Below are 14,550 nucleotides of genomic sequence, written 5' to 3' on the forward strand. Positions count from 1 at the left end.
GGGACAGCGGGCACCCACGGGTGACAGAGCCTCGCCAGGTACCGGGTCCGCTCCAGGTGCCGCATTCCCGGCAGGTGCCTGCGTGGGAGCACCCCCAGGTGTCCCCAGGTGCGGGGGCGGTCCTGGTGGTCCCGATGGTTCCAGGGTGTCTCTCAGAGGGATCAGACGTGGGCCCGGGGGTCCCGGGGGTCCCCGCGCCGCGCTCAGCGGGTCCCCGTGGGGACATCGGCGGGGTCGGCGGCGAAGAGCTCCCGGTAGAGCGGGGGGAAGGCGGCCGAGACCACCCCGGGGTGGAGGCGGCGAAAAGCCTGGACCTGCTCCAGGTGCTGCGAGCAGAGAGCGCGGAGCCGGCCCGGGGAGGGCAGCTGGGGGGACACGGCTGTCACCGCACGGACACGGCTGTGACACCGCGGACGCGCGTGGGGACACGGCTGTCACCGCACGGACACGCGGAGGGACACCTTTACTCCCCCATATCCCCCCCGTGTCCTTCCGTGTCCCCTCCCCGTATCCCCCACGTGTCCCTTCGTGTCTCTCCCCATATCCACCCATGTCCTCCCCGTGTCCGCCCGTGTCCCCCCCGGTGTCCCCACCCTGGCCAGGAGCCCCTCGCGGCAGGTCCGGCGCAGCAGGAGCCGGAAGGCGACATCCAGATGTCCCTGGAGCCGGGCCACCCGCGGCCGGTCCTGCAGCCACGGCCGGCCTGGGGACACACGTGTGGGGACACGGACACAGGTGTGGGGACATGGACACAGGTATGGGGACATGGACACAGGTATGGGGACAGGGACACACGTGTGGGGACAGGGACACAGGTATGGGGACATGGACACAGGACTGGGGACAGGGACACAGGTGTGGGGACACGGACACAGGTGTGGGGACATGGACACAGGAGTGGGGACAGGGACACAGGTATGGGGACATGGACACAGGACTGGGGACAGGGACACAGGTGTGGGGACACGGACACAGGTGTGGGGACATGGACACAGGTATGGGGACAGGGACACAGGAGTGGGGACAGGGACACAGGTATGGGGACATGGACACAGGTATGGGGACAGGGACACAGGTGTGGGGACAGGGACAAAGAGACAGAGCTGAAAGGGGCACGGACAGGCCTGGGGGGACAGGGACACAGCGGTGGGAACACTGACAGAAGGGAGGGGACACCGACAGGGCTGGGGACAGGCACGGGGTGTGGGGACAGGGACAGAGGGGAGGGGACACGGACGGGAACCATGTGTGAAAGGGAGGCAGGCGACGCACGGGGTGGGGACACCTTGGGGACACTGTGGGCACCCTGGGGACCCTGGGGACACCCTGGGGACATCCCATCCCTCTTTAGGACAAACGCCGCGGGTTTGGGGCAAACCCTCCCTGGGGAGTCCGGGGGGAGGGACACGGGGGGACACGGAGGTGACACGGGGGGACACGGGGGGACACGGAGGTGACACGGGGGACACGGGGGGACACGGAGGTGACACGGGGGGACACGGAGGTGACACGGGGGACACGGAGGTGACACGGAGGGGACAGGGCAGTGGCTGACCGGCGTTGACGAGCAGCAGTGCGCTGAGCAGCCCCAGTTCGCTCTCGGAGCAGCGCAGCGCGCTCAGCCCCTGCGCCAGGTCGAAGATGGACGCGACGAGCTCGGGACATCCTGGGGACAGCCACGTGTCACCGCCTGTCCCCGCGATGTCCCCGCGATGTCCCCCGCCCATGCCACCTACCCAGCGAGCGGAAGAGCTCGGGCCCGGCCAGTTTGCCCTCGAACAGGATGGTGCGGGTGGTGGCGTCGAAGGCGCGACACATCCGGACCAGGACGACTTCCATGGCACCTGTCACCCCCCCGGGGCAGCGACAGCGCTGCTGGCACCGGTGACATCGCCACTGGCCCGAGCGGCTGCGGCGGGGCCCCCGAGGTGGTGGCCCGGGATGGTGTCACCTCCCCAGGGAGGATGGAGGGGCTTTTAGGGACTGTCACCTCCCCGTGGGACACACGGGGTTGTCACCTCCCTAAGGAGGATAAGGGGAATTTGGGGACTGTCACCTCATCGTGGGACTATGGGGTTGTCACGTCCTTGTGGGACCTTTGAGATTGTCACTTCCCCATGGGATCACGGGGCCATCACCTCCCCAGGGAGGATGGGGTGTCCCCAGGGGACTGTCACCTCCCCGTGGGACCCCTGGGACTGTCACAAGGGGACAGGGTGACCCTGGGGCTGGGGACAATGGGACGGGCTGTCCCTGGGGTTGGGGACAAGGGCACAGGGTGACCCTGGGCTGGTGACAGTGGCCCGGGGACGCGGTGGCCGCGCACCCGCCTTGAGCAGGACGATCTGGTCGTGCTGGCTGAGCTCCAGGAAGCCGCGCAGGCGCTTGGCAAACTCCACCACGCGCTCGATGGCCTCGGTGACACGACGGGCACAGCGCTGCCACATCTCTGCCATGGGCTGCGGGAGCGGCTGTCACCCCGGTGCCACCCCTGGGGACAGCCGTGTCCCCTGCCCGCCCCGCACCTGGCTCTGGTAGGCGCAGATCTCCTCGCGGGTGAAGGTGGCCCAGCGGTGTCCCTGCAGGTCCTCGGTGCGAGGGTGGCACGTGGCACGGTGTGACAGCAGGACGCTCTGGGTCAGCAGCTCTGAGGGGACACAGGGGTGACACGGTGTGACAGCAGGACGTTCTGGGTCAGCAGCTCTGAGGGGACACAGGGGTGACACGGTGTGACAGCAGGACGTTCTGGGTCAGCAGCTCTGAGGGGACACAGGGGTGACACGGTGTGACAGCAGGACGCTCTGGGTCAGCAGCTCTGAGGGGACACAGGGGTGACACGGTGTGACAGCAGGACGCTCTGGGTCAGCAGCTCTGAGGGGACACAGGGGTGGCACGGTGTGACAGCAGGACGCTCTGGGTCAGCAGCTCTGAGGGGACACAGGGGTGACACGGTGTGACAGCAGGACGCTCTGGGTCAGCAGCTCTGAGGGGACACAGGGGTGACACGGTGTGACAGCAGGACGCTCTGGGTCAGCAGCTCTGAGGGGACACAGGGGTGACACGGTGTGACAGCAGGACGTTCTGGGTCAGCAGCTCTGAGGGGACACAGGGGTGACACGGTGTGACAGCAGGACGCTCTGGGTCAGCAGCTCTGAGGGGACACAGGGGTGACACGGTGTGACAGCAGGACGCTCTGGGTCAGCAGCTCTGAGGGGACATGCAGGGAGTGGGGACAGGCTTGGGGACAGAGAGGGTGGCTCGGTGTGCAGCCTTGGCAGGTAAGGGGTGACCAGTGTGGAGCATCCACGGGTGACAGAGCCAGGTGCCACCACCCACAGGGGTCACACGCAGGTGCCACCACCCGCGGGTGACAGAGCTGGGTGCCATCAGTGATGGAGCCGGGTGTCACCCCCATGGAGCACCCACAGGTGACATCCCGAGGTGCCACCACCCACAGCTGCCAGTCCCATGTCCCACCTTCCCTGCCCGAACAGGTGACACTGCCAGCCCCACAGGTGACACTGCCAGCCCCACAGGTGACAGTCCCCCGGGACCACTCACCGATCTCCAGGCCCGCGGGTGACTCCGGGACGCCTCCAGCACCGGGGTGAGGGGACGGCCCTGTCCCCGCTGTCCCCGCCCTGTCCCCGTCCTGTCCCCGCTTTGTCACCTCCTCTGCGGGCCACGCCCTGCTGGGACACCCCGCGGGGACAGCGGGGGACAGCGGGGGACAGCGCCCAGCGTGGGGTGGCTCCGGTGGCCCCGGGGCCTCCCGTTCCTGCTCCCGCTGCTCCCGCTGTTCCCATTTCCCCCATTTCCCCCGTTTTTCCCGTTTTTCCCGTTTTTCCCCTGTTTCCATCTGTTCCGGCTGTTCCAGCTGTTCCCGGTTCTCCCGCCGTTCCAGATGTTCCAGCACCTCGGCCTGGAGCCGCTCCCGCTGCTGCTTGGACATGCGGCCGAACTTGACGGCTGAGGGGACAGAGGGGACAGCGGGTGACACGGCAGTGTCACAGAGCAGCACCTCGGGCTGTCCCCAGGGTGTCCCCAGGTGTCACCGGGGTGGGGACAAGTGTTCTCGGGGGGAGGGGACAGGTATCTCCAGCTTTTGGGGGCACGGGAGGAGTCCAGCTGTCCCCAGGGTCACAGGGCGTCCCCAGGCCGGGTGTCCCCGTGCCGGGTGTCCCCAAGGTGTACAGATCAATGTCCCCAAGGTGTACAGATCAATGTCCCCAGGGGGCACGGATTGATGTCCCCAGGGGATAAAGATGTCCCCAGGCAGTGTCCCCAGGCGGTGTCCCCGCGCTGTCCCCGTGTCACCCACCGGCTCGGGACATGCCGAGGCGCAGGCACTTCTGCAGGCGGCAGTGCTGGCAGCGTGTGCGGGTGGCGCGGTCGATGTCGCAGCGCTGCCCGCGGCTGCACGCCAGGCTGGGCCCGCGCCGCTCGCTGCGGCGGAAGAAACCCTGCGGGGACACGGGTGGCACCGCGTCACACGTGTCACCATGTCATGTGTGTCACCGTGTCACCGGTGTGACCAGTGTCACAGCACGGCACCCCCCGGAACTCCCATATCAACCCGCGGCACCCCTGTCCCCATGGCCCGTGTCCCCCCTTGTCCTCATGTCCCCGATGTCCCCGTGTCCCCCCCCTTACTCTCCGCATGTCCCCGTGTCCTTCCATGTCCCCCAAGTACCCAGCGCTCCCCGTCCCCCATGTTCCCTGTACCCCCATCCCCTCTGTCCCCCCCGTGTCCCCCCCGTGTCCCCTCCATGTCCCCCCGTGTCCCCTGTCCCCGGTGGCACCTTGCAGCCCTCGCAGGTGATGACCCCGTAGTGCACCCCGGAGGATTTGTCCCCGCAGATCTTGCAGGGAATCACCTCGATGTGGGCTGGGGGGACACGGGGACAATGGCACGGGACACCTGGCACAGGTTCTCTGTCACCAGGCACCCGTGGTACCCGCAGTGCCACCCGTGTCCCCACCCTTGTCCCCACCCGTGTCCTGCCATGCTCTCCCCAGGTTCAGGTGTCACCGTGGGCTCGTGCGTCACCCGTGGCACCAGGTGTCACCTGTGCCCTCATGTGTCACCATGGGTTTCACGTGTCACCTGTGGGACCAGGTGTCACCCTATGAGATCAGGTGCCAGTTACAACATCAGATGTCACCTGCGGGTTTTTATGTCACCTACGGAACCAGGTGTCACCTATGGATTCCTGTGTCACCTTTGGAACCAAGTGTCACCTGTGGCTTTGTGTGTCACCAGTAGGACATGTCCTCTGTCCCCTGTCCCCTGTCACCCTGTGCTGGTGGCTGCCAGAGCCACAAAGTCACAACTGGGACACGCCCAGATATGTGTGACACACCTGGACATGTGTGACACACCTGGTCATGTGTGATACACACGGACATGTGTGACATACACAGACACGTGTGTGACACACCTGGACACGTGTGACCCTCGGACATGTGTGACAAACCTGGACATGTGTGATCCTTGGACATGTGTGACACACCTAGACACATGTGACATACACAGACATGCGTGACACACCTGGACATGTGTGACACACCTGGTCATGTGTGATACACCCGGACACGTGTGACACCCCACTCGCATGTGACACCCCCCTCACGTGTGTCACCCACTCGCATGTGACACCCCCCTCACGTGTGTCACCCACTTACGTGTGACATTCCTCTGACCCGCGTGCCCCCCCCTCCTCCCCCCCGGTCCCTCCTTTTCCTCCTGCCCCAGTTTTTTTGGGGCCGGCACCGCCCACGCATCCGGCGGGGGGGGGGGGGGGGGCCCACGGGGGGGCCCGGGGGGTTCGGGAGCAGACGGGACCCCCGTGGGGACCCCGGGTTTGGGGGCGCTGACTCAGCCCCGCAGCCCGGATTACTCAGCCCCTGCCGGGAAAAGCTGCGGCGGGGCCGCTCCTGCCGGGAACCGGGAACTGGGGACACTGGGGGCACTGGGGACATTGGAGACATTGGGGACATTGGGAGTACTGGGGGCACTGGGGACACTGGGGGCACTGGGGACATTGGAGACATTGGGGATATTGGGAGTACTGGGGACATTGGGGACACTGGGGGCACTGGGAGTACTGGGGCACTGGAGACACTGGGGACACTGGGAGTACTGGGGGCACTGGAGACACTGGGGACATTGGGGACACTGGGGGCACTGGTGACACTGGGGACACAGGGGGCACCAGGAACTGGGAGAACTGGGGGCACTGAAGAATTGGGGCTACCCATAGCATCCGTGGTACTGGGGAAACTGGGACAACCACAGCATTTGCGGTTACTGGGAGAACTGGGGGTACCGGGGCCATGACAGCCCTACCGCACCCGGGGGGTACCGGGGTTACTGGGGGCACTGGGCACACTGGGAACCGGCTGTACTGGTGGTACTGGGCACACTGGAACCGGCGGTACTGGGCTGTACTGGTGGTACTGGGCACACTGGAACCGGCTGTACTGGTGGTACTGGGCACACTGGAACCGGCGGTACTGGGCTGTACTGGTGGTACTGGGCACACTGGAACCGGCTGTACTGGGCTGTACTGGTGGTACTGGGCACACTGGAACCGGCTGTACTGGTGGTACTGGGCACACTGGAACCGGCGGTACTGGGCTGTACTGGTGGTACTGGGCACACTGGAACCGGCGGTACTGGGCTGTACTGGTGGTACTGGGCACACTGGAACCGGCGGTACTGGTGGCATTCCACGGGCACCGCGGGCTGTCAGTGCCACAGCAGCCGCCACACCAGCGATACTGGGAGCACTGGGGTTACTGGGAATACTGTGAGCACCGGGCGCACTGGAGGTACTGGGGATACTGGGAGCACTGGGGGTCCCGGTGACCCCCCCCGCCCCCCCCACCCCCCCCCCCCCCGGTGTCTCCTCCCGGCACCGACCAAACCCTCCCCGGCACTGGCGGGAACAGCACCAGTAACGAACTGGGACATACTGGGACACGCCAGTAACGAACTGAGATACACCAGTAACGAACTGGGACGCGCAAACCCTCACCAGTACCCCCGGCACCCACCATTCCCACTCATCAGTATCCCCCAGTGCCACCAGTATCCCACCAGTATCCCCCAGTCCCACCAGTATCCTCCAGTCCCACCAGTATCCTCCAGTCCCACCAGTCCCAGCACCCGGAGCTGCCCCTGTTCCCCCAGCCCCGGGGACCCACCGGGAAAACCCGGCCCGAGCACCGCGACACCGGGGACAGAGGGGACAGAGGGGACAGGAGGGGACAGGAGGGGACACAGGGGACAGAGGGGACAGGAGGGGACAGAGGGGACAGAGGGGGGACAGAGGGGACAGGAGGGGACAGAGGGGACAGGAGGGGACAGGAGGGGACACAGGGGACAGAGGGGACACAGAGGGGACAGGAGGGGACACAGGGGACAGAGGGGACAGGAGGGGACACGGAAGGTCCCCAGCTCCCAGGGGCGCCCCCTCGCTCCCCGGGGCCCTCAGGGGGGTGCGGGTGGCGCGGGGCCACCTGCGCGTCCCCACCGTTGTCACCGCGGGGTCCCCCCGTGTCCCCTCCCCTCCCCCCGCTGCCACATCAAGGGAGGGACCCGCAGGTGCGCGGGGGGGGAGGGGTGCAGCTGTGGGGGGGAGGGGGACGGGGACACGTGTGGGACCTGTGACAGGAGTGTGGGACCTGTGACAGGAGTGTGGGACCTGTGACACGGGTGTGGGACCTGTGACACGAGTGTGGGACCTGAGACACGCGTGTGGGACCTGTGACACACGTGTGGGACTTGTGACACGGGTGTGGCACCTGTGACACACGTGTGGGACCTGCGACATGGGTGTGGGACCTGAGACACGCGTGTGGGACCTGAGACACGGGTGTGGGACCTGTGACACACCTGTGCACACTGGGACACATGTGTACAGCCCATGACACACCTGTGCACACCGTAACATATGCACACCCCATAACACACACGTGTGTCCCGTAACACATGTGTACAGCCCGTGACACACCTGTGCACCCCATAACACATATGCACACCCCATAACACACACGTGTGTCCCAGAACACGCGTGTACAGCCCGTGACACACCTGTGCACTCCATAACACACGTGTGCACCCCAAACCACACAGGTGTGTCCCGTAACACATGCGTACAGCCCATAACACACACGTGTGTCCCAGAACACACGTGTACAACCCGTGACACACCTGTGCACCCCATAACACATGTGCAGACCCCATAACACACAGGTGTGTCCCAGAACACACGTGTACAGCCCGTGACACACCTGTGCACCTGTAACACACGTGCACACCCCATAACACATGTGCGCACCCCAAACCACACACGTGTGTCCCGGAACATGCATGTACAGCCCGTGACACACCTGCGCACACCGTAACACACACGTGCATCCCAGAACATGTCTACAGCCCGTGACACACCTGTGCAACCCCAGAACACACGTGTACAGCCTGTGACACACCTGTGCACACCGTAACACACACGTGTGACCCATAACACACGTGTGCAGCCCGTGACACACCTGCACACACCGTGACACACGTGTACAGCCCGTGACACACATGTACAGCCCGTGAAACACCTGCGCACGCCGTAACATGCATGTACAGCCCCTGACACACCTGTGCACACCGTAACATGCGTGTACAGCCCGTGAAACACGTGTACGGCCCCTGACACGCCTGAGCACGCTGTAACACGCGTGTGCCACCCACAACACCCCCCCCCACGTGCCCCTGCCCTCGCTCACACCTCACACACGTGTGTGCACAGGTGAGGCCATCCCTCACCGCCCCTCCCCCCCTTGCACACCTGCCCTCCCCTCCCCCTCCCCCTCACCTCTCATCGCTCCGCTTCCCTCCAGTCCCGGCCCGGGCGGGGCCCTTTAAGGCCGCGGGGCCCCCCCAAAAATTTCCCCGCCCCTCCCCCCCCAAATTTCCCCGCCCACCCCCCCCGTCCTCCCCCGCCCCTCCCCCCCCCACCCCCCAGCATCCTGCCCCCCCCCCCAAAACCGCGGGAAAGTTCCGAATTTCCCCGCAGGGAAACTGAGGCACGGAGGCGGGGTGTGTGTATGGGGGGTGGGGGGGTGACCCCAAATCTTTCCGGACCCCCCAAATGGGGAGGGGGTGGGGGAGGGGCGGAAACACCCCCGGGACCCCCCCCCCCCCCCAGAAAATGAGGGAGAGGCTGGAGGGTCCCAAATTTTGGGGGAGGGGGTGGGGATTTGGGGGGATGGGAACCCCGAGTTTGAAATGGGGGCGGTTTTGGGGTGCGGGGACCCCTGACCCCGTCCCGGATCATTTTTGGGGTGTAGGGAACCCCCCGAACCCAAATGGGGAAAGTTGGGGGGGGGGGCCGAAACCCCCCCCCCCCCCGACTCCTCCCGGCTCAGTTTTGGGGTGCGGGGACCCCCGAAGTCCCAGTGAGGTCAATTTTGGGGTGCAGGGACCCCAAACCCCACTCCAGGCTCAGTTTTGGGGTGCAGGGACCCCCCTGGAAACCCCAATGGGGGCGATTTTGGGGTACAGCGTTGGGAGCCCGTGACACCCTCTGGGCTCAATTTTGGGGTGCGGGACCCCTCAAACCACCCAAAGTTCCCAATTTTGGGGTACAAGGACCCAAAATCTCCCATTTTTTTGGGGTGCGGAAGCCCCCCGACCCCACCAGAGCTCCCAATTTTGGGGTGCAGAGACCCCAATTTTCCCAGTTTTGAGGTGCAGACACCCCAAATGTCCCAATTTAAGGGTGCAGGGACGCCGAACTCCCCCCGGGGCTCAATTTTGGGGTGAGGGGAACCCCCAAAAGTGCCCAGTTCGGGGTGCAGGGACCTCAAATTTTTCAAATGTTGGGGCAGAGAGACTTCAGATTTCCCAGCTTTGGGAGCAGGGACCCCAAAATTCCCGATTTTTGGGGTGCAGAGACCCCAAATTTCCCCGGTTTTGGGAACAGGGACCCCAAAATTCCCGATTTTTGGGGTGCAGAGACCCCAAATTTCCCCGGTTTTGGGAACAGGGACCCCAAAATTCCCGATTTTTGGGGTGCTGAGACCCCAAATTTCCCCGGTTTTGGGAACAGGGACCCCAAAATTCCCGATTTTTGGGGTGCTGAGACCCCAAATTTCCCCGGTTTTGGGAACAGGGACCCCAAAATTCCCGATTTTTGGGGTGCTGAGACTTCACATTTCCCCGGTTTTGGGAACAGGGACACTAAAATTCCCAATTTTTGGGGTGCTGAGACCCCAAATTTCCCCGGTTTTGGGAACAGGGACCCCAAAATTCCTGATTTTTCGGGTGCTGAGAGTTCAGATTTCCCTGTTTTGGGAACAGGGACCCCAAAATTCCCGATTTTTGGGGTGCAGAGACTTCACATTTCCCCGGTTTTGGGAACAGGGACCCTAAAATTCCCAATTTTGGGGGTGCAGAGACCCCACATTTCCCCGTTTTGACGTGCAGGACCCCTCTGACCCCCCAAAGTCCCCAAGTTTGGGGTGTCCCCCCCTTGCCAGGCCCCCCCCCCGGACCCCAAAGTGACACGAGGGACACGAGGGTTGGTGGCAGCGGCTCTGATGGGGACAGTGGGGGGACACGGGGACATCCAGGGGTGACTGGAGGAGACCCAGGGTGACACTGGGGGACAGGGAGGTCGCTGAGGGTGACACGGGTGACACACACAGGGGTGACACACACACGGGTGACACACACAGGTGACACCCGTGACAGTCACCGGCCGCTGTCCCCACCCTGTGCTGGCTCCTTGGGGGGGTCGTGCTGGATGAAGAGCCCTGGGGACAGAGGGGACAGAGGGGACACCTCAGCTGGGGACCCCCAGTGTCCCCAGAGCGTCCTCTGCGTCTTCTGTGTGTCCCTGAGAGTGTCCCCAGCCACACCCCGGGATGTCCCCCCTGTCCCCAGTGTCCCTGAGCGTGTCCCCAGCCACACCCCGGGATGTCCCCGCTGTCCCCAGTGTCCCTGAGCGTGTCCCCAGCCACACCCCGGGATGTCCCCCCTGTCCCCAGTGTCCCTGAGCGTGTCCCCAGCCACACCCCGGGATGTCCCCGCTGTCCCCAGTGTCCCTGAGCGTGTCCCCAGCCACACCCCGGGATGTCCCCGCTGTCCCCAGTGTCCCTAAGAGTGTCCCCAGCCCCCTGGGATGTCCCCGCTGTCCCCAGTGTCCCTGAGCGTGTCCCCAGCCACACCCCGGGATGTCCCCGCTGTCCCCAGTGTCCCTAAGAGTGTCCCCAGCCCCCTGGGATGTCCCCGCTGTCCCCAGTGTCCCTGAGCGTGTCCCCAGCCACACCCCGGGATGTCCCCGCTGTCCCCAGTGTCCCTGAGCGTGTCCCCAGCCACACCCCGGGATGTCCCCCCTGTCCCCAGTGTCCCTGAGCGTGTCCCCAGCCACACCCCGGGATGTCCCCCCTGTCCCCAGTGTCCCTAAGAGTGTCCCCAGCCCCCTGGGATGTCCCCGCTGTCCCCAGTGTCCCTGAGCGTGTCCCCAGCCCCCTGGGATGTCCCCCCTGTCCCCAGTGTCCCTGAGCGTGTCCCCAGCCACACCCCGGGATGTCCCTGCTGTCCCTAGGCTGTCCCCAGCCCTGTCCCAGTGTCCCTGCGATGTCCCCATGTCCCCTCACCGGTGGCCCTGGCGTGCAGCGTGTCACCCTCGGCGTCCCTCAGGTCACAGCCCAGGAAGAGTTTCCGACCCTCGCGTCGCTCCAGGGACGCCTCGAGCAGGAGCACGGAGCGCAGGGGGACAGGCCTGGGGACACAGGGGACACTGGGGACACCAGGGCTCCCTGTGCCACCCCATCACTGCCACTGCTTCCCGTGTCACCCCTGTCACCCCCCCAGCACCTCCAGCAGGAGCACGGTCCCCAGGGAGACAGGGCTGGGGACAGCGGGGACACGCGGTGACACCGGGGCCTGGTCGCTGCCATGGCCCCCTGGGTCCTCCGCGGTCACCCCAGCGTCCCCTTGTGTCCCCCCAATGTCCCCATGCGTCCCCCTCGTCACCCCAGCGTCCCCTTGTGTCCCCCCAATGTCCCCATGCGTCCCCCTCGTCACCCCAGTGTCCCCTTGTGTCCCCCCAATGTCCCCATGCGTCCCCCTCGTCACCCCAGCGTCCCCTTGTGTCCCCTCAGTGTCCACCTGGTCACTGCCATGGTCCCTTCATGTCCACTCCAGTCACCCCCGTGTCCCCTGATGTCCCCACAGTGTCCCCCAATGTCCCCCCAGTGTTCCCTTATGTGTCACCCCATCATCCTCATGTCCCCTCCTGCTCTCCCTGGTCCCCCCAGTGCCACCCCGTGTTCCTCCTGGTCACCTCAATGTCCCCCCAGTGCCACCCCGTGTCCGTTCTGGTCATCTCAGCGTCCCCTCAGTCACCCTCATGTCCCTTTGTGTCACCCCAGCTACCCCTGTGTCCCCCCCAGGTGTGTCCCCTCCCCTGAGGACACTAAGGCCACCCTCGGGGACATTTCAGCCACCCCTGGGGACACAGGGGACAGTGCCACTCACGCCACGTAGTCGATGCTGAGGTTCGCCGTCACCACCCGCCCGGCCACCGCCAGCGCCAGTGTCCCCAAGGAGGTGTCAATGAGGGTGGCAATGGCACCGCCGTGGGTCAGCCTGGGGACATTGGGGACATTGGGGACAGCTGGGGACACTGGGGACAGCAGGGGGACATTGGGTACATGGGGGTGACAGACGGATGGCAGGGGTGTCACAGAGGTGACAGGAGGTGACAGGGGTGTCACCCTGGGTGTCCCTCCAGGAAGGGCCCCGGCTGGCACAGTAGGTGGCAATAGGTGACAGGAGGTGACAGTAGAGGTGACAGTAGGTGACACTCAGTGACACTCACCCCGGGTGTCCCTCCAGGAAGGGCCCCGGCTGGCACAGGCAGCGCAGGCGGCCCTTGGGGACATTCAGGAACATGGCGAACTCGAAGCCGTCCCCGTCCCCCTCGATGGCCCTCGGGAACAGCCGCGTGTCCCCGTCCCTGTCACTGTCACTGTCACCGGCCAGCCCCGGCACCTCTGCGGGGACAGCGCTGTCACTGGCGGTGGGGACACCGGGGACACTGCAGGGACTGGGGACACTGGGGACACGAGTGACACAGGTGACATGGGACCCACGCAGGCAGTGGTGGCAGGGTTTGGGGACACAGGTGACACACAGGTGACCCAGGTGACACACACAGGTGACACACAGGTGACACACAGGTGACCCAGGTGGCACACACAGCTGACACACACAGGTGACCCAGGTGACACACACAGATAACAGGTGACACACAGGTGACCCAGGAGACCCAGGTGACGCACAGGTGACACACAGGTGACCCAGGTGACACACACAGGTAACAGGTGATACACAGGTGACACACAGGTGACACACACAGGTGACGCACACAGGTGACACACACAGGTGACACACAGGTGACCCAGGTGACACACACAGGTAACAGGTGATACACAGGTGACACACAGGTGACGCACACAGGTGACACACACAGGTGACACACAGGTGACCCAGGTGACACACACAGGTAACAGGTGATACACAGGTGACACACAGGTGACGCACACAGGTGACACACACAGGTGACACACAGGTGACCCAGGTGACACACCCCGGCCGTGGTGGCGGGCCCGGCGGAAGGACGGCAGCCGCGTCCATCCCTCGGCGCTGGCCGTGCGCAGCAGGTGCCCGTAGTGACGCCGCATGCGCTCGCTCCAGCCCGCGTTGGGGACAGCCAGGTCCCGCGGGGGACACGGGCGGTGACAGCGGCACCGGGCACGGGGGACGGCGGGCAGGGGGACACGGGGGACGGCGGGCAGGACCCGCGCCAGCGCCCGGCCCAGCATGGCCTGGGGACAGCAGCGGCCGCACCTGCGGGGACGGGCGGTGACGTCACCGTCCGCGCCACCCTGGGTGTGACGGCACCGGTGACGTCGTGCCTGGGGGGAGGCGGCACCGGTGATGTCACACGGGGACAGTGATGTCACCGGTGATGTAACACGTGGAGTGCGGCGGCACTGGGGACGTCACACACCTGGTCGGTGACGTCACACCTGCTCGGTGACGTCACTGGGGACGTCACACACCTGGTCGGTGATGTCAGACCTGGTCGGTGATGTCACTGGTGATGTCACACCTGGTCAGCGATGTCACACCTGGTGATGGCACGGGTGGTGTCACACCCGATCGGTGATGTCACACCTGGTCGGCGATGTCACCGGTGACGTCACACCTGGTCCGTGAGGTCAGTGGTGACGTCACGCCTGGTTCCCAGCGACACTGGTGATGTCACACGTGGATGGTGAGATCACTGCAGATGTCACACCTGGTCAGAGAGGTTCACTGGTGATGTCACACCCGCTGGTGACGTCACCCCTGGTGTCCATGACGTCACCGGTCACCGCGCCCCCAGCCAATGTCACCCGGGTCTCCCCACTGCCCCCCACTGCCCCTGCCGTGTCCCCCTGCGTGTCCCGCCCGTGCCTCCCCCTGTCCCCCCCTCT

The 14,550-nt window shown here is 65.2% G+C and overlaps 2 protein-coding genes across 3 annotated transcripts; both read right to left on the reverse strand.

The window, feature by feature from the left end:
• Nucleotides 1-203: 203 nt before the first annotated feature.
• Nucleotides 204-8,880, reverse strand: RORC (RAR related orphan receptor C). Its single transcript, XM_062511241.1, has 17 exons — nt 8,874-8,880; nt 8,557-8,616; nt 8,398-8,455; nt 8,299-8,306; nt 7,941-8,018; nt 7,821-7,849; nt 6,350-6,977; nt 4,803-4,888; nt 4,322-4,463; nt 3,870-3,969; nt 3,562-3,689; nt 2,526-2,647; nt 2,327-2,459; nt 1,737-1,844; nt 1,556-1,666; nt 594-703; nt 204-365 (listed from the first exon to the last, which is right to left on the reverse strand). The coding sequence occupies exons 1-17, from the start codon at nt 8,878-8,880 to the stop codon at nt 204-206; spliced, it is 2,070 nt and encodes a 689-aa protein (XP_062367225.1).
• A 1,831-nt stretch (nt 8,881-10,711) lies between these two features.
• On the reverse strand, nt 10,712-14,365 carry LOC134055351 (acyl-coenzyme A thioesterase THEM4-like). Of its 2 annotated transcripts, none has more exons than XM_062511653.1 (6): nt 14,082-14,365; nt 13,659-13,918; nt 12,888-13,062; nt 12,545-12,655; nt 11,662-11,786; nt 10,712-10,815 (listed from the first exon to the last, which is right to left on the reverse strand). In XM_062511653.1, the coding sequence occupies exons 2-6, from the start codon at nt 13,891-13,893 to the stop codon at nt 10,754-10,756; spliced, it is 708 nt and encodes a 235-aa protein (XP_062367637.1). In that variant the 5' UTR covers nt 13,894-13,918; nt 14,082-14,365; the 3' UTR covers nt 10,712-10,753. The 2 variants fall into 2 exon arrangements, with proteins under 2 accessions (XP_062367637.1, XP_062367636.1); XM_062511652.1 differs by having other exon boundaries at nt 13,659-13,986.
• Between the last annotated feature and the right edge of the window lie 185 nt (nt 14,366-14,550).

This window comes from Cinclus cinclus, chromosome 31 (genome assembly GCF_963662255.1).
Source record: "Cinclus cinclus chromosome 31, bCinCin1.1, whole genome shotgun sequence".
NCBI classification, from domain to species: Eukaryota; Metazoa; Chordata; class Aves; order Passeriformes; family Cinclidae; genus Cinclus; species Cinclus cinclus.